The sequence below is a fragment of the Mirounga angustirostris genome, unplaced genomic scaffold, assembly GCF_029215605.1.
Source record: "Mirounga angustirostris isolate CCGP_5_RB_7025 unplaced genomic scaffold, mMirAng1.0.hap1 SCAF_3, whole genome shotgun sequence".
In the NCBI taxonomy this organism is placed as follows: domain Eukaryota; kingdom Metazoa; phylum Chordata; class Mammalia; order Carnivora; family Phocidae; genus Mirounga; species Mirounga angustirostris.
In genome coordinates, this window is record NW_026991711.1 from 147,235,165 (window position 1) to 147,261,299 (window position 26,135).

The 26,135-nt window shown below is 33.8% G+C and overlaps 1 protein-coding gene across 1 annotated transcript in view; it reads left to right on the plus strand.

Annotated features, from left to right (window-relative positions):
- Positions 1 to 26,135, plus strand: part of ZNF804A (zinc finger protein 804A) — a 279,720-nt gene that overhangs the window by 214,671 nt on the left and 38,914 nt on the right. Inside the window, exon 2 of the mRNA XM_045867379.2 lies at positions 6,070 to 6,213. Within this exon, the coding sequence (XP_045723335.1) occupies positions 6,070 to 6,213 (144 nt within the window). The remainder of the gene's footprint in view (positions 1 to 6,069; positions 6,214 to 26,135) is intronic.

Sequence of the window (26,135 nt, forward strand, 5' to 3'; positions counted from 1 at the left end):
AGGATATTTATTCTAATGACAATGAGGGACTATTGGAGAGTTTTGAACTGAAGAATGATGTCATCTTAAATTATTCTAGGAAATGTAGCTGATAAGTAAGACATTCACAGGAAACACCAAAAAAAAAAAAATCAAACAAAAACTTTATAATCTTAGCCCAGTTTTTCTTAAAATTCAAGCCTAGGAGAAAGGTTTCTATGCATGCAGTTAGTTATTTGGGAAATTATTCCAGGAGGCAGAAATGAAGTTCCAGAAAAATAAAACAGGTAAGTAAGGAAAAGTCATATAAGGGTATACTGATAGCCACTATTACAAGCTCAATCTCACTGGGACCCTCTGTGGAATCTTAGAAGTGGGTCTCAGAAATGATGGCCTGGGGGCGCCTGGGTGGCTCAGTCGTTGGGTGTCTGCCTTCAGCTCGGGTCCTGGGATCGAGCCCCACATCGGGCTCCCTGCTCCACAGGAAGCCTTCTTCTCCCTCTCCCACTCCCCCTGCTTGTGTTCCCTCTCTCGCTGTGTCCCTGTCAAATGGGTAAAATCTTTAAAAAAAAAAAAAATGACTGCCTATAGATAAAGGAGGAAAGAATTTATTCTGGAGTTCTTACCCTCCACAGTGGTCAAGAGTGGACCTATATTGCATTCACTCCTCAGCACTTCTGGGTTGTGCATTTTTTAGTGCTGAGTGAGATCTTACAAACCCCCATTTCATGAATCAGAGAAGCCCCTGGACAGGGAAGGAAGATGTCTCAACATAGGCTGGGGGAAAATGCAATCACATGGCACTCATGAAGCTGCTGGACCATCTCAGAGTTAATCACTTAAGTAATGACTAAAACAAAAGACATGGCCTAGAAGATGTGCACTATTTTACAGGGAATGTAGACTGTGGACTATGGACTTCCAAATGAAGTGTCTTCTGTCTAGATATTCTTCTAGAAAATAACAGTTTTGCCATCTCTTTAATTTTTTTTAAAGATTCTATTTATTTATTTGACAGAGAGAGAGAGAGCACAAGCGGGGGGGGGGGAGTGGGAGAGGGAGAAGCAGATTCCCCGCTGAGCAGGGAGCCCGATGCCCGGCCTGATCCCAGGACCCTGGGATCATGACCTGAGCTGAAGACAGATGCTTAATGACTGAGCCACCCAAGTGTCCTTCTGTGATTAATTTTTTCATTATAATCAAAATGTATCAAAGACTTGTTTTTGCTTCCTCTTTTTAAAGAACTTATGATAAAATTTATCCTGAATTTACATCATAAGGATGCTTTTATTCTTTTTTTTTTATTATGTTCAGTTAGCCAACATACAGTACATCATTCTTTTTTTTTTTTTTTAGGGTTTTTTTTTTTTTTTAAGATTTTATTTATTTGACAGAGAGAGACACAGCGAGAGAGGGAACACAAGCAGGGGGAGTGGGAAAGGGAGAAGCAGGCTTCCCGCCGAGCAGGGAGCCCGATGCAGGGCTCGATCCCAGGACCCTGGGATCATGACCTGAGCCGAAGGCAGACGCTTAACGACTGAGCCACCCAGGCGCCCCTACATCATTCATTTTTGATGTTGTGTTCAAGGATGCTTTTATTCTTGATGAAGTAATATCAGAGAGACAGAGAGAGAGAGACAGAGGGAGAGAGAGAGAGGGAGATTTTCCTAAGTATTTTAAGTGTTAATTACATACAAATGTTCCTTTTCAGCATTGAAAATAATTATGCATTAAGAGTGCTCCCATCTATTTATATCTTTGTAATTTTAATTTCTTTAAAAGGAGTATTCCTAGCAGAAATATTAGAATGTAATATATGATGTCAACTACTATTTAGCAATAATAATTTATATACAGCATAACTTGGTATTAGCTCTAAAAGCATTCCCCAAATAACTGGATACTACAAACCCAAGCATGAGCACAACTATTTTAAAAATATTACGTATCTAGTGCTGCTAGTTTCTGTTTTGTTTGCTTGTTATGTATGTGCAAAAGTGTCTACATATATGTTGAATGTCTGCCAATGCTTGGCTCTGTTAAAAGCATTGGAGATAGAGAAGTAAACGAAACAGCTACAAATCCCTGCCCTCATGGAGCTCACATTCCGCAGGGAAGACTACTCGAGTGCACCAAGTTATGGCTGCCTTTCAGGAGAGGCTGAATATTATCTGACACCAAATGTTATGCTGAAGTCACCATGAGGTGTGTCCTTTTGGAAAATAACTTTTCTCCTTCACAGTCCTACATTGGCCCTCTTCATTTTTCAATAAATGGTGGGTGGAATAGCCCTGGGCCTGTGGATAAACCATTGACTTCTATGTTTCAATTTGCATCTGCAAAAACTATTACACTGTGCAATTGCTAAGGTTGCATATTAAAACATTCTTGACTTTCTAACTTTGGAATTATATGCTACTTTCCTGAAAGTAAGGATTCAACCTTTATTCTTTTTAGAAATCTCTAAAATGCGATGGATTTGGATGACCTGATTAGCTACAAGAAGCCTGTTCCTTCTTCACTTTCTACCATCACATTCAGTGGGACATTACAGAAGTTGTGTACATTCTTGAATAGAGTGGGTTTGCCAGATAGAAGGGGGAAATTTGAGGTTGAGTTTACATGAACCACTGTGCTCCTTTTTCATCTCACTCAAATATATTTCTTACCTTCTGCAGTGGAATGGTTGTGTTGAATATCATTGTGCCTTATAATCTCAGTCAGTGCCTCTTTCAGTATCATCCACAATGAAGGAGAATGTAAAAATGTTCCTTACTGTGCAATTTACAACCTTAGCTTCAACTAAGCTATATTTTTTTCATATCTTAGAGGATGATAGATAGATAGATAGATAGATAGATAGATAGATAGATAGATAGATAGATAGATGAGAGATGATAGAATAAACATATGTCAGAATATTAGCAGTAATTTTAATTAAGTGAAGGTTATATAAGAGTTTATTATTGGGGCGCCTGGGTGAGTCAGTCAGTTAAGTGTCTGACTCTTGATTTCGGATCAGGTCATGATCTCAGGGTTGTGGGATTGAGCCCAGCTTGGGGCTCAGCTCGAAGTCTGCTTATCCCTCTCCCTCCCCTCGCTCTCTCTCTCTAAAAATGAATAAATAGTTTTTTTTTTTTAAGTTTATTATCCTATCCTTATAACATTTCTATATTTTTATTTCTCAATATTTTGTTTCTCAGTATTTTTTTCAAAATGTGAAGTATAATTTAAAATTTTTTCTGAGAAATAAATTGTAATGAGTAATAAAACAAAAAGAGGGAAGACATAATAAAAGAGACTGAGAAGCATATCAGATCATGGGAATGTATGAGCCTTATTTGAAATCTGTTTTTTTAATGAAAGAAAAAAAGCCTTAGAATTTTAAAAGAAAATAAATCTGTTTTGAACAAACTAGTTTAAACTATTAGATGATTGTAGTGATTTGAACACACTGGATATTTGATGATAGTAAGGGATGATTTTGGTTTCTTCATTGTTGTATATTTGGGTCTGATACTGGCTATGTGATGATACTTGTAAAAAGTCGTATTTTAGATACATTCTGAAAGATTTACAGGTAACATTACATGAACTTGGGAATTTCCTTAAAAATTATCTGAAGTAGAGGAAAGGGTATGAGATAGGATAGGTAAGTTGAAATAAGTTGACCCTGAGTTGATAAATTAATGAATCCAGTTGATGGTTATGTGCGGGTTATTATACTATTTCTACTTTTTTTATGTGCTTAAAAGTGTGAACATAGCAAAATGCTATGAGCCAGATTATTTTGGTTCAAATATGGGCTGCACATTTATTCATTATACATCCTTGAGCTAATTATTTAACTTTCTTGTACTTTGGTACCTTCACCTGTAAAATGAGAAAATGTTTGAACTACACATCTCCATAATTTTAATCAGGATTAAGTGAGTTAACACATGCACACTCTTAATGAGTGACTGATCCTAAACAAGCACCGAGTAAATGCTCGCTATTGTTTTTGATTTGTTTTTCTCTTCAAATCTAGACTCAGGCTAATATTTTGGAAGGATGCAATTTACCTACAAATTTCAGTTTGCTTTACTTAAAACTACTCCCATTTTTGTGGAAAGAATAAGTAAGAAACAATTATTGCTTCTCTGAGGGAATATCAATCTTAGGAAGAAAAAGTAAACCTATACAATAATAAGAAATAATGAAATACTTTGAGAGAGGAAGTAGCTTAACTGTAATTATAATTAATGAGGAGAATCAACTAGTTTGCAAAGAAACTGCTGTTCAAGAATATTATTTTGAGAGCTAACTCAGCTTTGAGCCAAAAACTATTGCCATTATAATATAACTCATATTGATTGGAATTTTATCTCTGCTTCACACACTTTAGCTATGAAATCATAGTACTTAATTTTTGTTTCATTTAAATTGGCTAATCCACAAAGTATTATTTTAAAGATTTTGTAAGAATTCAGTAATGAGTTCAGTTATATATGACTCATTTTCATCTTTTTAAACAAGCGTTTTTTAAACAACATATTGGAAGGAATCAAAAATAATAATAGGAAGTATTTCACAAATCTGCTGAGAAATGGCAAATTAAATACTGAATTGATAAATCATATATAAATGATTTGAATGATTTTGTAGCTTACCACCTCTAATAGAAACTAATAGAAAACTAATAGAAAATGGATCTAAACTAATAGAAACTGATAAAACTAATAGAAAAATGGATCATTGTCTTTACAGTGAGAAACTGTGTTATGTATTTTTAGATTATGGCAAGTATATTTATTTATCAGTTACCATAATGTATATTATAAGTTATATATACAAATATGATGAATTTTATGATATGTGTTATGTGCATAAATATATAGTACAATAAAGTAAGGAAAGTCTTATTCATTAAATTACAATTAGTGAACCATGTTTACATTTTGTAGAAGCAATTTAAACATTCAAACTCTGAGTCCTTTTTAGCTTGTGTATTTAGAGAGAGGAGAGTTCCCACTGACATAGAGAGGACTGTGTCATCTCATCTCCATATCCCAGTGCCTGAGAGAATTAGTTTCTTAGAGTAGCACATAAGAGGCCTGAATATGTAGTTAATTTGAATTTTAAAGGAATTGAGTATGAGAGAATCTGTAAGTTAGAAACATAATATATTCTGTGGTAGCAACTGAAATTTAGTCTTCATATCAGCACTTCAGCAAAAGACCTGAACAATGTTTCAATATGTAGAATTTATTTACGTCTAACAACGTTAACATTTAAGGAACCATGAAACAGCAAGCAAATTTAGATTTAAGAAAACCTAAAAGCCACAAACATTTTGCTATTTTGTGTTTCGTAAATGAAAACTAATGATAACTGACTACGTTTTTCATTTTTTTCAGGGGTTTGATTATATAGCCATCTTTATTTACTGTGAGCATGATGAAATCAATCTGCTTGTATACAGTTTAATCCTTTTCAGTTTAGGTAAATAACTTGCAGAAAAGAATCTCATTTTCTAAAGATGTAGAGAATTTTTAAAAATTCAACTTAAAATGATATGGGTCACTATGAAAACATTAGTTAAATGAAATCTAGTTGGGATGAATAAGTTACTCTCTAGATATTTAAAGAAACAAGCAAACAAAAATACCAAACTTGAATATTTGTGCACCAATATGGGCTTCCTCATGCAGGACACATTTTAGATGTTGTTCAGAATTTACAAGTTTTATGTTAACTAAGCCATTGCCAGAAATCAGCAGTTGAATCAACATAACTATATGATTTTTGTTTTTTTTCTTTGCCAACAGGACACAGGAACTTGTTCAAACAAGGGCTTCTATTTCCTTGTTTGGTTTGCTTCTCCATGTTTTTGCTGTTCTTCCCACCATTTATCTTGGCTTCTTCAGTTAATCTTTTATTCTCTTCAGCTCATAATTTCTTCTGATTTAGCTTTCTGGAATTTGCTTTATTTTTCTTTGTTATATTCTGTTTCTAACTCTAATTATTATGCTAAAGTTGACAACTGTCAGAACAAAGTCAACTCAGGGAAGAACTAATTGCTGCCTTCCTTGAAATTTTATTTTTTAGGATTATGCTGAGAAGGAGAACACCATAGCAAAAGCTCTGGAAGATCTGAAGGCCAATTTTTACTGTGAACTCTGTGACAAGCAGTACCATAAGCATCAAGAGTTTGACAATCACATTAATTCATATGACCACGCTCACAAGCAGGTAGGAAAGAGGTGTCCAAAAAACCCTGATATTTCTGAACTTCTGTACTAAAGTTGTATAAACGATATAAATACAATATTTTTATGTTTTTGTTATGTAATTTTTACAGATGCCATTCTGGGATGATAATTTATGACTTATAGCAAAAGACAGTTTTGTTTTTTTTTTAAAGCCCTAAAAGTAAAGTCTGAAATAAATAACCAACACAAAGAAATACCCGTCAGTTGCCTTTTAGTGATTGGCGGTAATTTAAAAATTATATTCTACAGGTGGTGATCCTCTAAATGTCTTCCAATTTATTAATTTTTAAATGTTTTAGGCAACTAATGATATTTATCAAATGTAAATGAACTTATAATTCTTTACAGAAACCACTTCCCATTTAAACCCCCATAAAAATAGGAAGAAAAGCTAATTTAATATGGTAAAAATAATCCATAGTTATTGGTTAAATTCTTAATATGTGTATGATATAGTCTATTTTAATATTATTTTCGTTTTGCTATCAATTGTAAATCCAAGATTGATTTTCAACACTCTGTGTAAAGATGAGTTTAAAGCAGTGATGTCAGAAGTGAAGTTAATAATACAGATTCCATTTTCTCATATGCTTTACATTTATCAGAGCAACTTCTTACATTGTTTAGCTAGCTTGATATGATACAGCAATTTTAGTTATCACTAATTTATATTTTCTTTTCTTAGCCATCACTTACAAATATCATCTACATAGCATTTTGGTATTAATAAAAGGTACATTTTTAACCCATGAATTTGCCCTAACTTTCCATTAACATTAGAGTTATTTAGCATAAGAAAGAATAGGGGAAAATGATTATGTCGAGTGCTTATGAATCAATTGTATGTATTTTCTTTTGCTGTCAATCCTTCCATTCTTTCACACCAAAAAAAAACTATGCTTGAGGAGGCTGTTGTACAGAGAACATGAGCCTTCATTTATATACATCACTAATGAATGCACACTGGTCTTGATGATCTGCCCTTGCCTTTCCTTTTCCAGGTCTACTTGCATACTAGGTAAGGGAAAATTTTTGATGGAAATATTGTTCCTTTTCTTACATGAAAATGCATAATGCAAATATAGATATATACACACATTCATATATCAATGCTTGATTTGAATATTAAAATCCATCAGACAATAGTATTGATTTAATTTTGCAGTTAGTGACATATATTCTATAAAAGGATTCTGGAATGCTTCTCCTGATGTGATAAATCTGAGAAAGGTGTTCCTCTGATTTTTCCTAAGTACCTAAAGGCACAAGAAACGTTATAACATATATGTTTCATTGTGTAAACTAGGTATTTGGAAATATGTGTATGTGTGTTTTAAGACTATCTTACTCTCGCTATTACTATCATTTGCCAAAGAATGTTTTATTCAACCATAGATTGTCTGGAAGATCAGACTCACATAAATTATTATGAGCACCTTTCCAGTTCCATATTCTTAGTAGAGTTAGGATACTATATACTGTACACAGATGGGCCAAGGAAATTCTGTCTGGGTCTGGGCTGTTATTTTGAAAGTCCAGAGGGTCACTTTTGATAATGCTCAGGGGTATCAGGTCCTAGAGATGGGTACATTATCTGAATGGCCATGGAGTCTGATAGATAGCAGTCTTAGTTGATTAATTTAGTCTGAGTCAATGTTACAGTAACTGAAAATATCTAAAATCTATATCCCCTCCATAGGTTAGTGACAAATCTTTTAGTGTGTCTTCCAAGAATATACTCTCCCTTTTACGAGCAATAGCCTCACCCCTGTGACTGTTACCGGTGTTCTTACCACATGATGCCATACATTGGCATCATGAAATAGAGAGGGATGAAATTTGGAGGTGGATAATTCAGATTTTTTTTTTCCTCCTGAGAACTTATAGTTGAGATACAGAAAAAAGAAAAAAAAAATCTGTCTTTAGTCTGACTGTGGTTGGACCAAACACTTGAAAATATAATCCTGAGTTGTGGCTAAGTACATCGAAAAATTGAGAAAGCTGGTTTGCAAAAAGAAAGAACAAAACAATGCACAAAGAATGAGATGCAAGTGGCCATGTGATAAGTGAAGGAAAATGAGCATGGGCATAGCAATTCTGATTTTGAATGGCTTTCAGATAAAAGGAGTCCTTCCAACAGCTTATCTGTAGATTCTGAAAGATATTTCAGATCCTTAGATTCTGAAAGCTATTTCTATTTCACCTTGCTACTATTAAATGAACTCAAAGGCAAAACAAAACAAAACCCTAGTTTAATACTTATTACTTGAAACTAAACCAAACCAAACCAAGCAAAACCCCTCTTCCTAAAATATTAACTTACCTGCAGAGAATCGTTTTGGTTTCCAGTAGAAAAAAATCCACAAGAAACAGGTATACTCAATGTCCATATGACCAGCACTTAACTTTCAGGCAGAAAACCCACATGTGGGCACCTGGGTGGCTCAGTTGGTTGGGCGGCTGCTTTCGGCTCAGGTCATGATCCTGGAGTCCCTGGATCGAGTCCCGCATCAGGCTCCCTGCTCGGCAGGGAGCCTGCGTCTCCCTCTGACCCTCCCCCCTCTCATGTGCTCTCTCTCTCTCATTCTCTCTGTCTCAAATAAATAAATAAAATCTTTAAAAAGAAAAGAAAAGAAAACCCACATGTGATTTGGATACTTCTTGAATGGAATTAGAAAAAGGCAAAGAGGCCACACATCTGATGTATTCATTCATTCACTACACGTATACACGTATATCCAAGGGCCACCATGTTCAGGGAGAAGGGGAGAAGGAGTTATTGGTGGAATGAGTCCTAATCCTCTACCTACCTGACTTGGGTAAAATACACAAGGCTCAATTAACTCAAATTTTCATTGTTAGGGAGAATAAATGAGAGAATCCACATGACCACACTTTGCAGAGTACTTGAAAAATAGTAAAAGCTCAATATTTAACTAGTTTTATTATTACTACTTACTAAAATTCCTTTTCTCCTAGAATGTTTGGGACCCTGACAGTTTGCCTTTGAGACTGCCTTTATTTAGGCTTCCAATAAGGATCTATTTTTGCTTCAAAAAGGCTAATAAAGTCTAAAACATATCCAGGTAATCGTGACCTAAGAGCAGTGTGCCTGCCTCATGTATCTTTGCAAATCTGTTATGACAGACTCTGTGTTGCATTTGAACTCTAAGCTTCAAAGAAAAATCTGTTTCTCTCATCCACATGTTCTTTGGATAACTTCAAAATCTCTCTCAAGCTCTCATTGCTAAGACTTGCTAACAGAGAATTAAAAAGAGGAAGGCACAGGTGTACAGAGGTGATCACAATAGTTCACAATTCAGGGTTCATTTTTAGAATATTTTCTCTTTAACTTTGAAACTTGAAAGCCATTGGATTGTGACCCTTTAATAGCAAGGACCATTTCCTCTTTGTCTTCATTCCTCACAGCATCTAGTGCAGCATCTTGCACAGGGTAGACACCCAATCAGGGCTGCCCATGTGAATATAAAAGGGCAAGAGTCAAAATTGCATTTAAGATCTCGCAATAAGCCGTAGTTTCGAGATAGATAAAGCACTGAGTAGTATATAGAATTGTTGAAACTTTATACTGTACATCTGAAACAAATGTAGAGAAAGACCCTGGATAATCATACTGTTTAAAAAATCATGATCTCAGAGCCCTGGGATCAAGCCCTGCATCAGGCTCTGTGCTTAGTGGGGAGTCTGATTGAGATTCCCTCTCTCCCTCTCCCTCTGCCCCCATGCCCACCCTGCTCTCGCGCACGTGCTCTCTCTCTCTCCTTTCACACTCTCCCGTTTTTTCTAAAATAAATAAATCTTAAATAAAAAGATGATTAGAATAGTTTCCAATGAAGTTATATCATTCTGAATTCTAGCCATTGAGATTTTTTTTTTTTTTTAATTGTTTTAAGTGAGAAATTCAGCATCTGGTAAAAAGAAAAGGTTTTCCTCTAAACCCTTTGACCTACTTATCTGCCCTTAAACTAAAGTCGCACTGTGTCTTGTCTTCTCACCTGGCAGCCTATTGGCAATTCAGAGTTATTTTCACTGTAAGAGATTTGTCACACTGATGTTATGAAGAGATAGAAAAGGGAACGATTGCCTTATTGCTGCTGCCCCTCAAACATTTTGATTTTTACTTTCACAGCTTCCGTATGGCTGAAGTATCTCCCAAAGGCACTGAAGTGACCTTCCCTAGCAAGTTAAGATTCAGTGCTTTAGGGCGTGCTGTTTTTTTTTTGTTTTTTTTTTTTCTGCTCCAGAGGAAGTCACAGTCAGGCCAGGTTGTTGGAATTTGCTGGTCCTGCAGGGACTTGTATGGTTATAAAAATGGAGCAGACTTATTCTCAAATTTGAACATTTCCTAACAATTTAAACTTCTGTTCACTGACCTGATACTTAAGAAAAGAATCACTTCTTGATATTTGGTTCTAAATTTTCATCTGCAAAGTAATATTTAAAGGTTAATAGGAAAACATGGGGTACGGGTAAAGCAATGCATGATTCAATCCATTTTGAACACCTTCCCTGGGATTTTTCTTCTGGTGTGTGCTTCAGTCTCATCGTACTGTTATTATTTTGTTTAGCCATTTTGAGGATGAGAAGAATGCAAGAACATACAATTTCCTCCTATAGAACCTCCCCACTGCCCAAAAGTACCTGCCCCCGGAGAAGTACACGTATATGTCTAGCTAATCATGGAAATGTATTGTTTTGACATTTCATATTCAAAGCCACAATTTGAATAGAATTAAACTGAAGTTTTTGTCCATTATTGAGTTTGAGGCAGATTCTGGATAAAATCATCATTTCTAGTGTCTCAGCCAATGCCATTTTCATAAACCTTGCCCAGTGAAGTTCAAATCTTTCCTTTCCTTTCCATCTTCTGCCATCTGTAAGGTTGATGGCTGTCTATTGAGCCAGTAAATCTTGCGGGTGTGTGAAAAATACTACAACTTTAATGTTTCTGCTCTATGTCAATATAATTGTCATCTCAATATAATTATGAGAAAAAAAAGAGTTAAAAAACTAGATTACAGTAGAGAAATGCATCTATTTTCAGAGATTTCATTTTATAATAGTCAATTATGCTTTGTAAATCAATAAAAAGAATGTTCCTTTACCGCCCTGTGTTTGTAATCACTAAAAATTCCATTTTGTAAAACAATAACAACAATAACTCTAAGGCAACCATTTTAAGCCAAGGTGGTGTATCTTTATTTACGTGTTTGTTTGTTTCATTTTTAATTGAAGTATAGTTGACATACAATATTATGTTAGTTTCATGTCTATAATATAGTGACTCAACAATTATATAGTACAAAATGCTCACTACAGTAAGTATAGTTACCATCTGTCACCATACAAAGTGATTACAGTATTACCGATTATATTCCCTGTGCTGTACTTATCCCCTGTGGCCTATTTATTTTATCACTGGAAGTCTGTACCTCTTAATTCCCTTCACCTTTTTCTCCTATCCTCCTACCCACCTCCCCTCTGGCAACCACCGGTTTGTTCTCTGCATTTATGAATCTGTTTCTGTTTTGTTTGTTTTCTTTCTAGATTCCACACATAAGTGAAATCATAGGGCATTTGTCTGTCTATGTCTGACTTATTTCACTTAGCGTAATACCCTGTATGTCCATCCACATTGTCACGAATGGCAAGATTTCATTCTTTTTTATGCCTGAGTGTTACTCCAATGTGTATTTATACACCAGATCTTCTTTATCCATTCATCCATCAGTGGACACTTAGGTTGCTTTCATATCTTGGCTATTGTAAATAATGCTGCAATAAACATAGGGGTGCATGTGGTTTTTCAAGTTAGTGTTTTCTTTTTCTTCGGGTAAATACACAGAAGTGGGATTACTGAACCATGTGTTATTTCTATTTTTAATTTTTTGAGGAAACTTCATACTGTTTTCCACAGTGACTGCACCAATTTACATTCTTTCCATATATCTCTTGAACATCTCCTGTTTCATGTAGTTCCATTTGTTTGCTTTTGCTTTCATTTCCCTTGCCTGAAGAAACAGAACCAGAAAAATATTTCTAAGGCCAACGTTCAAGAGTTTACTGCCTATGTTTTCTTTTAGGAATTTTATAGTTTCAGGTCTTACATTTAAGTCTTTAATACATTTTGAATTTATTTTTCAAGTGGTCCGGTTTCATTCTTTTGCACATAGCTGTTCAGTTTTCCTAATACCATATATAGAAGAGACTGTCCTTTCTCCATTATATATTCTTGCCCCCTTTGCCATAGATTAATTGACCATATAAATGTGGGTTTATTTCTGGGGTCTCTAACCTGGTTTATTGAGTTATATGTTTATTTTTGTGACAGCACCATACTGTTTTGATTACAAGAGCTGTGTAGCATAGTTTGAAATCTGGGATCATGATACCTCCAGCTTTCTCAAGATTGCTTTGGCTATTTGGGGTCTTTTGTGGTTCCATAGAAATTTTAGGATTTTTTGTTCTAGTGCTGTGAAAAATACTATTGGTATTTTTTTAGGGATTGCACTGAATCTGAAGATTGCTTTGAGTGGCACGTACATTTTAACAATATTAATTCTTCCAGTTCTTGAGCATGGTATATCTTTCCTTTTATTGTGTATCTTTATTTTTATTGTGATGATCTTTTATTAATGCTTGGAAGTATATTTTTCTTGTAGGATACATAATGACTTGGTGGGTGGAATCAATTAAATTATCTCCCTTTATTGTCCTATTTTATTTTCTTGTACTATGTTGACAGTGATACTTTAATAAATACATTTTATGAGACTATATCTGTTTTTACAAATAACTTACTTACAGATTTATTATATATTTTACATTATATAGATTGATTTATACTTTTTAAAAAAGATTTTATTTATTCGCCAGAGAGAGAGAGAGAGCACAAGCAGGGGGAGCGGCAGGCAGAGGGAGAAGCAGGCTCCATGCTGAGCAAGAAGCCTGATGCAGGACGCGATCCCAGGACCCTGGGATCATGACCTGAGCCAAAGGCAGATGCTTAACTGACTAAGCCACCCAGGCATCCCAGTTTATGCTTTTTAAAAACACCTCCTTGTTCTGTGCTGCATGTGTCACCATGGCTTTGCCCCATCTTCCTGGGGGTGTAATCAGTGGTATTCAAAATCTGTTTCCTAGTGGGTAAAAAAAATGTCTAAGGACAATTTAAAAATAGCTGATGCTATGTAAAGATAATTCTGCATAGAATGTACCATGGAATATATGAAGAGACCATATTTAACATTATATTACGATAGGTAATATATTAAATTAATGATGAAATTGCCCTGAGAAGTAAAGCAGAATTTCGAACAAAACTACCTATGAATTCTCTCCAACCTCCACCCCTCCTACCTTTCATCTCTGTCTTCTGCCCAGTTGTTGAAAATCAGACACATAAGAAATGTACCATATATGCATCCCTTGGAGAGCCCGTGCACAACCCATTTTCAGGATGCGGTCTGCTGTGCCCCTAGCTTCACTAAAGCAACTTGCCCTTTCACATCCTTTGCTCAGGCGATTCTCTGTTTCTTCTGTTCGTTGCGTGTGTATTCTGAGAATAAGCACCTAATTCCGAAATGCAGTATACAAACTTCCAAGAACTTAACCTGAACCCGTACTGCGTTACGTTTGAACTGCACTGTGTTAGAATCATGGAGTCCAGAGCTTCTGGCAAGTACTAACAGCTGCCTATGAAAAGAGACCACTGGGGCGCCTGGGTGGCTCAGTTGGTTAAGCTACTACCTTCGGCTTGGGTCATGATCATCGAGTCCCGCATCGGGCTCCTTGCTCGGTGGGGAGTCTGCTTCTCCCTCTGACCCTCCCCCCTCTCATGTGCTCTCTCTCAAATAAATAAATAAAATCTTAAAAAAAAAAAAAAAAGAGAGACCACTGTTTCAGGCACTGGGAACTCAGGGATTTTTGTGATTATTATTTGTTTTTATCTGAGGATTATGGCAAGAAGGAAAAAGTGGCAGAAAAGATAGAATATAAGGAGAAAATAGGGTACCTACCCTCAGTTCCTCCTTGTAAATCCAATTACTTGTATAGAATTCTTTTTGTTCAAAGACTAAATGTTAAAGCTATTTACATTTGCATGACTTGTTATATCTTTTCACTTTTACTTCATTAAAAAGGCATATAAAAATTATATATACATATATAAAAAAACATTTTGAAATCTGAAAAAGAAATCCCACCTAATAACAAATTGATTTTTTTCTCTAATTTTCTTCACATGCATGTATATTTTTAGATAGGTACCATTTTGTATTCTGTAGCATTCAGTTTAATATTGTCAATAGTATTATTCCATTTATACAAAATTTTCATAATAATTGTTTTAATGGATTCATAATATCTCATCAAATATTTGTTTTTAACTTAACCATTCCCTATTGTTGGATTTGGATTCCTTTGATATTATAAATTCTGATAATTTAATCACTCCTGTATTTGCTTCAGGTCCTTAATTTTCAATCTTGCAAAATCTAGAAAATGAGTGTGAAATATAGATGAGATGTCAACATTTTTTGGTTTATAAAGTATCTAGAAATAGATACTGACATATTAATTTCATAGAAATAATTTTCAAAATGGTCACACATGTCAAAATTTCCTTAATTTAACAATTTTATTTTTATCACAGTAAAAAAAAAAAATCTTTTTTTCAATATGGCCTGACTCATTTGATAGAAGATTTAATTACTAAAATAGAAGTAACATTTGATATAAATTTAATTTTATATGTTTGTATTTCTAGGTATTGTGTATTAAAGATATGTGTTAACATGCATGTATATTTTTACATTTAAATATAGACAAAGATATGTATCAATATATACTAAAGGTGCACATGTCTGTGTCTATGTTTTTGTTTTTGTGGAAAAACCATGGTCACTGTTATTTAATGTTACTTCTTACTCAGTTACTTGCTTACCTAAATACATTGGACCCAATAGGCACTATAATACATATAAAATACATTCAATTGAAAAATCTGTCAAAATAAATATATTAACCCTGAAATTATTTTCTTCACACAGGTTTTACTCTTTAGGGAATTCTGATATGATATAGTACACTCCCACATCCTTACTCCTGCTCAGATTTGACCTCAGTGTATTTGTAGTAATTTGAAAAATGCTGCCTGTGTACTCAGTTGGGGGCAACTATTTTTATTTGTAGGATAAACAGGGATATTAATGGGGAAACAGTTGACACCTCTTTATTGATATTCCTCAATACAATCAAAGGTAAAGTTCAAATCATCAGCATGATGTTTCCAACCGAGGAAGCATGATTCATGTCACAAAATCTGCTGACAAAATCCTCTCCACAATATTAACAACTGCTTTTCTCAGCAGATCAGTGGATTTTTTTTTTTTAAAGATTTTATTTATTTATTTGACAGAGAGAGACACAGCGAGAGAGCGAACACAAGCAGGGGGAGGGGGAGAGGGAGAAGCAGGCTCCCCGCAGAGCAGGGAGCCCGATGTGGGACTCGATCCTGGGACTCCAGGATCATGACCTGAGCCGAAGGCAGTCGCTTAACCCACTGAGCCACCCAGGCGCCCTCAGTGGATTTTTTTAATGTAAAAATATGTCACTGTGTTGTCTTTATCAACAAAGATGTGTGCTAAAAGCTTAAGTGACATGTTCGATAAAAAGAAGATGTGCTAGATGTTAACCCCAATTGCATTTTCACCCCAAATATTGCTGTGGGCTACAACCCTGAGTCCATAAGAAATGTTCTTATCAATGTTACAATCCAAATGGACTCACATAAGGGAAAAGATACAGAAAAAAATATGGCATTGTGTTAAAAAGTTTCAGGACAAACTATTTCAAAGAAAATACCACACAGTGTTTATTTAGCTTATCTTTGGCCACAATGTTTTTATAGAGAAAAACAAAGGAATTTAGCAAACAAAATTACAGAAGTTTTATTTTGGAAGTGTTGCACATAAATTAACACATGTGCATATATGTGTATATATGTATGGTATATGTTATCTTTTTCCTCTCAAAAGGTAAAATCACGTCCTTCATAAAATATAAAATGACATGTTCAAACATTTTATTTGGCTCTTTTTTTTTAAAGATTTTATTTATTTATTTGAGAGAGAGAGAATGAGAGAGAGCACATGAGAGGGGGGAGGGTCAGAGGGAGAAGCAGACTCCCCGCCGAGCAGGGAGCCCGATGCGGGACTCGATCCAGGGACTCCAGGATCATGACCTGAGCCGAAGGCAGTCGCTTAACCAACTGAGCCACCCAGGCGCCCTTATTTGGCTCTTTAACTAGGAAAGCAGTAAGACCCTGAGGCTTGTTAAAAGGATTATTTAAAGAACAACTATATAGTTTTCATACATATCTATATCTATATATGCCTGCTATATCTATAGATATCTATAGATACAGACATAGATATGTGCTATATCATCAGTCAGGAATGCTGAGAATATTTTAATACATCAAAATTGGTTTATACCTTATAGGACAATAAAATGTAATATTTAGGGTCATCTTTTGTAAAGCACAAAATCAATCATATCTATTGGGCAAAATATATTTGCATTGCAACGAACAATAATGATTTGCATTACTCTCCATTTTCTACAACTTAATTTGCTAAATTCTAAAATTGCCTAGTCAATAGAAACACAAAGATGACCAGCCTTGTAGTTTCAGATTATCCCTGGAGGGTTTCTTATACAAAGACTGCTACTTCACTGAAAATACCCCCTTTTGACTATTTCCAAGTCCTAGAAATTCCTTATTATAACTTCAAATGCAAGAATGACTGACATTAACATCTGCATTATAGGCTTTTCGAGTACCTGAAGAAAAAAGTCACTGTGAGTTCATGCAATGTTCTTTCCTCGGTATGTCCAATGTCTGTCAGATCAGTAGCGTATTATATCACAAGAGCACCAGGGTAGTGAAAACTGTGCTACATAATTCAGGAAACTTCATCTTGAAGCTGAGCTTTTATAATTTTATGCTGTGACAAACATTAAGGGAATTGTCTCTTTCATGTAAAAATAATAATAGTAAGACTGTCATTGGGGACTAAGAAAGGAAAAGATACTTTATATCTTTATAAAAGATGTTATTTTATTGTAAACACAATTGCATATGTAATACATTTATTGTTAACTCTATGCATTTCCTGAAATTATAAAGAGAACTAGCAGGAAAAAAAGGAACTATGCAATGATTTCATCAAAAATGGTTCATATTATGAACGTATTCAAGAAAGATGGACATGAGCAGTGTATTTAATATGTTCTTTCTTTTTTAAAGTGTACAACATAATTAATGTGTAAATTATGAAATGATTCCACAATAAGTTTAGTTAACATCTATCACCTCATGTAGTTACCTTTTTTTTTTCTTCTGATGAAAACTTTTAAGATCCGCTCTCTTAACAACTTTCAAATATACGATACAGTATTGTTAATAACAGTTACCATGCTGCACATTACCCAAAGCTTATTTATAACTGGAAATTTGTACCTTTGATCACTTTCAACAATTTTCTCCACCCATACCCCCTGCCTATAGCAACCACCAACATGTTCTCTTTTACTAGGAGTTCGTTTTTTTAAGATCCCATATATAAGTGCAACCATACAGTATCTGTCTTTCTGTGTCTGACCTAATTCACTTAGCATAATGCCCTGAAGGTCCATCCAGGTTGTTGCAAATGCCAGAATTTCTTTCATTTTTATGATTAAATAATTTTCCATTATATATACCACATTTTCTTTACCCATTCATCTATCCATAGACACTTATGTTGTTTCCATGTCTTAGGTATTGTAAATAGTATATACTTTCTAATACATGGTTCTAAGACAAGAAATATATTTACTGAAATGACTAAATTTTATTACAACGAAGGAAATAGGAAATATGACTTTCCATTTAAGTATTGTCATCTTCTGACTCATTTAATCGCTCTGAAAGCCCATTGAGCAAACTAGAAAAGAAATATACACACACACACAATGAAGAAAAAGAGAAAGAAGCCAGGCAGAATTCTCTCTCTCTCTCTCTATATATATATGTGTGTGTGTGTGTGTGCCCTTGCACACCTGCATATAGAGGTACACATACACAGACACGTACCACACACACATTTAATCAACAAATGTGTATATATACAAATATACACCCACATATACACATAAAGAACTAACCTAGGTGAATAATAGTGAAAAAGAAAGATTTTGTTTTTATGTAACTTAAGTTTGGTGAGTCAAGAAGCTAACAACTCAATATTTAAATTTAGATATTTACAACTTGGAGGAAAAATAAAAAGATAGGAGCTAAATTATGGATAACTGTTATTTTAGATAAGGAAATGAGTGAAGACCTCTCTGATGAGGTGGCGGTTAAACAAGAATTTAAAGTGAGCAAACAAGTGATAAAGATATCTGCAGGAATACTTTCTAAAATACACAAGGGCAGAATTGTAATTAGATTCCTTCAAGAACAAAAGGAAGCCAATGAGGCTAGCAAAAAGCACAGGCTAGGGAAATCTATAGGAGATGAATTAGGAAAAGAAATTTGGGGCCAAATTAAGTAGATTTTTATAGGGCATAATAAACACTATAAGATCTATTTTAAAGGCTGTAGGATAATTTAAAAATTTCCATCTGGAAAGTAAGATCATGTGATTTGCTGTTTTGAAAAAAAAATCACTGGTTGTTATGTGGAGAATAGATTGGGAGGGAGGAAGTAAAAATGGCAGAAAGGAGACCAGTGGGAGGTTAATGCTACATTCAGGGTACAGATGACATTTGCTTGAGTTAGGGAATAATGGTACCCACAGTGAAGAGTGGTGAGAATCTGAATATTTGAATGGCATGGAAATGTCAACAGATATTTTGATGAATCAGATTTTGGATGCTGAAGAAAACTGAAAAAAACAAATGTCTGTGGGGTGAAAATGAGGCATTTTTTTGTGGCCATGTCAGGTTTGAGATGCCTACAAAGCATCTAAATGGAAATGGTGATTACAGCTAGATACAGCTTCACCATGGAGTTAACGATGAAGCTGATGGTCATCTAGGGAGTAAGTAGAAATAGAGAAGAGGTGTGATAAAAGAAATGAACCATTAGTATACATTTAGAAGTTGGGAAAATGTAAAGGCTCTGGCTATGGGGCTTGAATAAGTGTGGCTGGGAGGATAAAGGAAAACAAGATAGTCAAGGAGTAAGGGTGAACAATTGAGTCACAAAGAGAGGAATACTTAATTCTGAATTTGGAAATGTGGACAACTTGACAAGAGAGGTTTTGCAGAGTGGTTGGAGACAAATGCCTGACAATAGTAGGTTTAAGTAAGAATGTACAAAGGAAAGTGAGTTCAATTTCTGCTACTTAGAAGCAAATGCTTCTTAAAACTAAATGGTGCTAGAAAATATATTAGCAGTAAGAGAGAATAAAAGCACAGAGATTTTAGAAGTTTTAGTGCAGTTTTAGATTTTTTTAGACTAGCCTTGGATAGAGTGAAAGAAGCCATTTTTGTTCAACTATAAATATTCTAAATATTTATTTTTCAATTTATATTTGCAGTTTTAACTATCAAAGATACCTCACTCTGGGGCACCTGGGTGGCTCAGTTGGTTAAGCGACTGCCTTTGGCTCAGATCATGATCCTGGAGTCCCGGGATCGAGTCCCGCATCGGGCTCCCTGCTCGGTGGGAAGTCTGCTTCTCCCTCTGACCCTCCTCCCTCTCATGCTCTCTGTCTCTCATTCTCTCTGTCTCAAATAAATAGATAAAATCTTTAAAAAAAAAAAAAAAAGATACCTCACTCTGGCTTAGTTAAAGCCCAATTTAAATATCTCCACCTTTTTCTTCTGAGGTTTCAAGGAAAAGCTATTATTCCAAACCATGTCAGGTTAGTTCATAAACTGAAACAAAAATTAATGTAAAGATACCCAGCAATTGAGTAAGTTCTCTTATGCCTATTTAACATATTATTCCTGATGTCTATAAGTCATTGTCCTCTGTAGGGAACCTCCAGTTGTTATTCTTTTCAGGGGTTTATTTTATTTTCAGGAAAAGGGTTCACTTTCTTTCTCTGGTATCAAAGGCATTTTCCTATGTTCTTTTTTCCCCCTTTTTGTCTCCCCCCCACCATGTTCTTTTAACCAGAATCTAGGTACTGAAACTAAATGTATGGGAATTTTTTTTTTCTTATTTATTAGTTCTGTCTAGATTCTACATATACCTAATAATCTGCAAAGATGTAATTCTACCCAGGATTAACAATATGCCTTGTTATGCAGAGTAGCATCCTTTTTGGTTATTTAGAAGCTCACTAACTCAAAATTACAAATTGGTATGACCTTAACAAGATCTTAGTCACATTGCAGTGTCTTTTTCTAAAACAAAAAATGATTTGAAATCAACACTTCTAGGATAACCCAAACTGCTAACAGTTGAAAATTTTGCTCTAATTGTGGAAATAACAGAAGAAATGACAATGAGGAATAAATACTATTTGACTGGTTACGATTGAACTTTCTAAAGGTCATCCTCTGCAGGAATTTCTTTATTTCTATTCATCAAAATTATTTTGTAAGTATTAATTCTGGAAATCAAAGCAATGTTTCCACATAAATGTGGGGCTTTTTTTTTCAATAAGATTCTACTACAAAGAATATTGATGTTTGACATGTAAGGGCATTTTCTCTTGACTGTCCATCACATTCTAATTGTTTAGTGGGACAGGTGTTTCTAAAGCGCAAATCTTTGTTCAGTAATTTTAGTGAATCCAGGCCACATGTTGTGCCAGTAGTTAAAGAGTCAGAGAGAGACAAGTTCTTTGTTGATCAAAAGGCTGTGTGGACTGAATAAAAGAAGATGAGAAACGATAAAGGAGGAAAGATGCCCTATGACTTCTTTTTCTCCACCTTGTGTTCCTTATATTGTGTCTCTCTGAATACAAACAAATATGCAAACCTGAAATTCTTGTCTCATATATCTGCTTGCAAAGGGGACTTTAATTCCATCTGATTATAATTTTTATTATATTTAGTTCACTATTATCTGTGTTATAATTAATATTGGTGGTTTAATTTTTTTCTTTATAAAGTAAAAATGATTAGCAGGAAGGTTAGAGGCAAACTTATTGAACATATTTTTTTTTTTGCTTTTCCTGAATAAATACAATTTTTAAGACTATTTCTTAGAGCAGTTTTAGGTTGACCACAAAATTGAGAGAAAGGTAGAGTTTTCCCATATACCCCTACCTCCACCCATGCATAGCTTTTCCTGTTATCAACATCATTCATCAGAATGGTACATTTTTCACCAAGGATGAACCTACATGGATACATCATAATCAACTAAGTCCATAGTATATGTTAAGGTTTACTCTTGGTGTTGTCTATTCTATGGGTTTGGAACAAAAGTATAATGGCATATCTATCATTAGAATATCAAATAGAATATTTTCACTGCCCTAAAACTCCTGTGCTCTGTCTGTTCACGTCTCCCCACTCCATTTTTGGAAACCACTGGTCTTTCACTGTCTCCATAGTTTTGTCTTTTCACGTAGTTGGAATCATACATTATGTAGCCTTCTCAGATTGGCTTCTTCTACTTAGTAATATGCATTTAAGTTTCTTTCATGTCTTTTCATGGCTTGATAGCTAATTTCTTTCTAGCTCTGAATACTATTCGATTGTCTGGATGTACATTTATCCATTCACTCACTAAAGGACATCTTGGTTACTTTCAAGTTTTCACAGTTATGGTAAAGTGGCTATAAACATCTGTATGCAGCTTTTGTGTGGATATAAGTTTTCATCTCCTTTGAGTAGATACCAAAGAGTGTGATTGCTGGATCATGTGGTAAGAGTTAAATTTGGTAAGAAACCACCAAACTTTTTTCCAGAGTGGCCGTTCCATTTTGCATTCTCACCTGGAATGTGTGAGAGTTCCTATTGCTCCACATCCCCACCAGCATTTGGTGGTGTCAGTCTTCTGGGTCTTGGACCTCCTAACAGGTATGAGTTGTATCTCATTGTTTTAATTCATATTTCCCTGATGGCATATGATGTGGAGTATCTTTTCATATGTTTATTTGTTATCTGCATATCTTCTTTGGTGAGGTTGTCTGTTAAAGTCTTTAGCCCATTTTTAATTGTGATGTTTATTTTCTTATTGTTGAGCTTTAAGAATATTTTGTATATTTTGGATAATAGTCCTTTATCAGATGTGTCGTTTGCAAATATTTCCTCCCAGTCTTTGGCTTGTTTCCTAATTCTCTTACCATTCCTAATTCTCTCTGCTCTTACCCCTTTGGTAGAGCAGAGGTTTTTAATTTTAACAAAATCTAGCTTATCAGTTATTTCTTTCATGGATCATGTCTTTGGTCTTGTATCCAAAAAGGTGGCACCATACCCAAAGTTGTCTAGGTTTTCTATAATCCATTTTGAGTTAATTTTTGTGAAAGGTCTAAGTTCTGTGTCTAGATTAACTTTTTTGCATGTGGGTGTCCAGTTGTTCCAGCAACATCTGTTGAAGAGATTATCTTTGCTCCATTGTGTTGCCTTTGTTCCTTTGTCAAAAATCAGTTGTCTAGGTTTATGGGGCCTATTTCTTATTTCTCTCTTATGTTCTGTTCATCTGTTTGTTTATTCTTTCACCAGTATCACCCTGTCTTGATTACTGTATCCAAATTAAATACAGTTTTTCATACCTATTTGAAAGTTCAGAAACACTTTAAAAAGTGCCCCAATAGTCAGTTGAAGATAAATTTCATTCTTTTTTAATTTATTTTCAATTTAATATGTAAGGGATATTATCAACAATTATATCTTAAAAGCATCTACTATAATACTACCCATTTTTAAAAGTTAAGAACATAGTATTAAATAAAAAATAAATATATTTATCTGATGATAATATGTGTTTGTTCTAGAATACATAAAAATATTTGCTAATAGTGTAACATGCTTTAACATTGGAAATAAGGTACTCACGATTACTTGCTACATGTTTCCACACTTAGTGGTTATTGTTTGAATGTTTAGATCATTTGAAAGCATTTCTTAATTTATATACTAAATTTTCAAACACTGAGTTTAGGTGCCTGTAAGATTCATTTCTTTTGGTGTAGAAGTGTATCATATATTTATTTTTATTGTCTTTATATTGCTGAGATAATTTAAAACCCAGGACTCTTCTGAGAGCAAAAAATCTATCAGATGTTGTTTTCAAATGCATAGTAATTATTTACACAGTTTTTACACACTTTTCCAACATAACCTATAATGGCCCTAAGGGAACAAATTTTACCAATGAAAGTTACAAAAATTAAGATATTTTTGAATAGCTAACAATTACATTTTTATTTTAAAACAACTAAATAATGATGGATAAAATGTTTTGAGATTCCCTTTGAATTATGACCCATTAAAAAAGTGTTTAATTGTTGATAATATGTTGTATGAGACATATGAAGATAATATTTTGAAATGTCATTTAATGAGAATGTACCAATTATTTAATATATTATGATAATTTTTTGTCATTTATAAGATGCCTTAATTGTAGTTTATTTTTATTCTTTGGATTAATGTTATTCTATAACTCTTCATATTTCCAAGAGATAAGATAATCTTTGAAGATGAAACAACAATAGTTTCAGAATGATTACCTAGAATCCATAATACTGTGTTTATAGAATTCCTCCATTAAACCAAAAACCTAGTCTTTAAAACTTCATTTCTTCCCTTCCTTCTTCCCTTCCTACCTTCCTTCCTTCCTTTCTTTCTCTTTCTCTTTTCCTCTCCTCCCTTTTTTCCCCCACCGTTCTTCTTTCCTTTCATGTTTTGCTTTATGCTTATTATTTAGTGTTATCAGCCAGTAGCTATAATTACTTTGCTATTAAAATGTTTCTAATGAAATTTTGAGGTTGAATTTAATTATAATTAAAAATGAAGTAAAGTTTTAATTTATTTTGGAAAATAATTTAATTCAAAATATTTTAGATACTAGATTCATTATTTTATTCATTTAGGGAGAAAAGTATTCAGTATCTACAATGCATACCATAAAATGTGCTTTAGAAAAGGCAAATAAATGAAATATAGATTTAGGGTAGACATTTTCAAAGCCTTTCATTGTATCATGTTTGTATAAATCTTGGGTTAATTATTTAATTTTAGAGATTGCTTTATAAAGCTAATTTATAAAAGATGATATTGGTCATTTGAAAATCTTAAAATCATTGGATTGTTTCATTCACAGCATGAACAATTAGCTAAAAAGTAGACTGAGGAATAAGGATTAAAAAGAACTTGTTTTAATCAAAATTGGGGGGAGAATATCTTAAATGTATCAAATATACAAATTTTATTTATACAAATAAAACTGTTATCTAAGGTTTATCATTTGTAACCACTTCTTAGACTTAAGTATTTCATTCTTATTGAGATTAATATGTTAAGCTAATCATTCTATTATTTATCCATTTAGTAGAAATCTTAATATTCAAAAAGTACTGTGTGTAGGATTTTGCTGAAACTAATATAAATATTCCAAAGCTTGAAGTTTGGACAGATTGTTTTATACTCATCGATTCACAGTTGAAATCACAGCAAAACCTCTGATTATAGGACTTAGTTATACCCTCCCTCATTAAGATGAGGCCATTTCATCAAGTGATAGTATGAGTAGCAAAAAATGTGTTTAATTATGCATCATTTACTGTAAGTACTATGATGTGGGATGCAATTTTTCTTTCATTTTACCTAACACTTTCTGTATGAATAAATGGGATGAAGGTTTTACATTAATAAGAATTCTATTATTTACAATATACTTCAAGAAAATTATGAAATATAAAAATATTAAGAACATAAATAATATTAGAAGATGGTTAATATGAGAATTCATATCTCCCAGTGTATTTGCTTTAACTACATAATCATTAGTTTTTGAGCAGAAATTCTAGAAATCATATAAAAGACATCATTCATGTTCTCACTTTCATTACTTGCATAATGAGATGACCCCAAAACTATATTAAAGATTAAAAAAAAAGTGTTATATGCTCCATCTTCATGTTGTTTACCATGATTATTAATCTTGCTAAGAAAACTTATTTTAAAAGAAATCATCTTTTGTAAAGACACTAAAAAGTGTTGGAATTTTTAAAGTAGTAACTCAAATATATTCAAATGTTTATCGTAGAAGGATATACCTTGTTTTTATTTTTGTTTTTTTATTTTTGGTTTCATTCATGTAGTCATTTATTCAAGCACTTTAACTGATTATGAAGAAACTATTAAAGATTTATGCCTTCCAGTTTTCAGATTTGATTGGGAAAAATTGTAAAAATGAAAAATAACATTCTAAGGCTTGTAAGGACAGGTTTTAACCTGAGCAATCTATCATGCACCTTAGAAAATGAAAAACAAATTACTCAGAAGTAGAAAGATTAAAGTTCTCATTGAAAAAGTATCACACGGCCTGGACTCAGAATTTTGGGTAAGATTTGATTAAGTAGCGAGAAGAGAGAAGTTTTGGTTACTCCAGAATATATAGTTATGGGAGGAAAATAGCATGATAAACATTTTAGATTGATTGGTTTGGATACCATGTTTTCATGTTTCTAGAGATAGAGTGGAGGCCTTCTAGGAGTTGGGAAGCAGAAATATTTTTTAAAAAGTATGCACCCCTCGGTGAGGGAAAACATACTCTTTGATAAGGGTCCTGGCATAAGGATGACTATGGAACAAATACCAGGAATATTTTGGAGGAAAACTTGAAAATAATTGGTAATTGGTTGGATAAAGGAAATTAGGTAGAAGTATTTTAAAAATCTGGAAAGTGCATGACTGACTAAA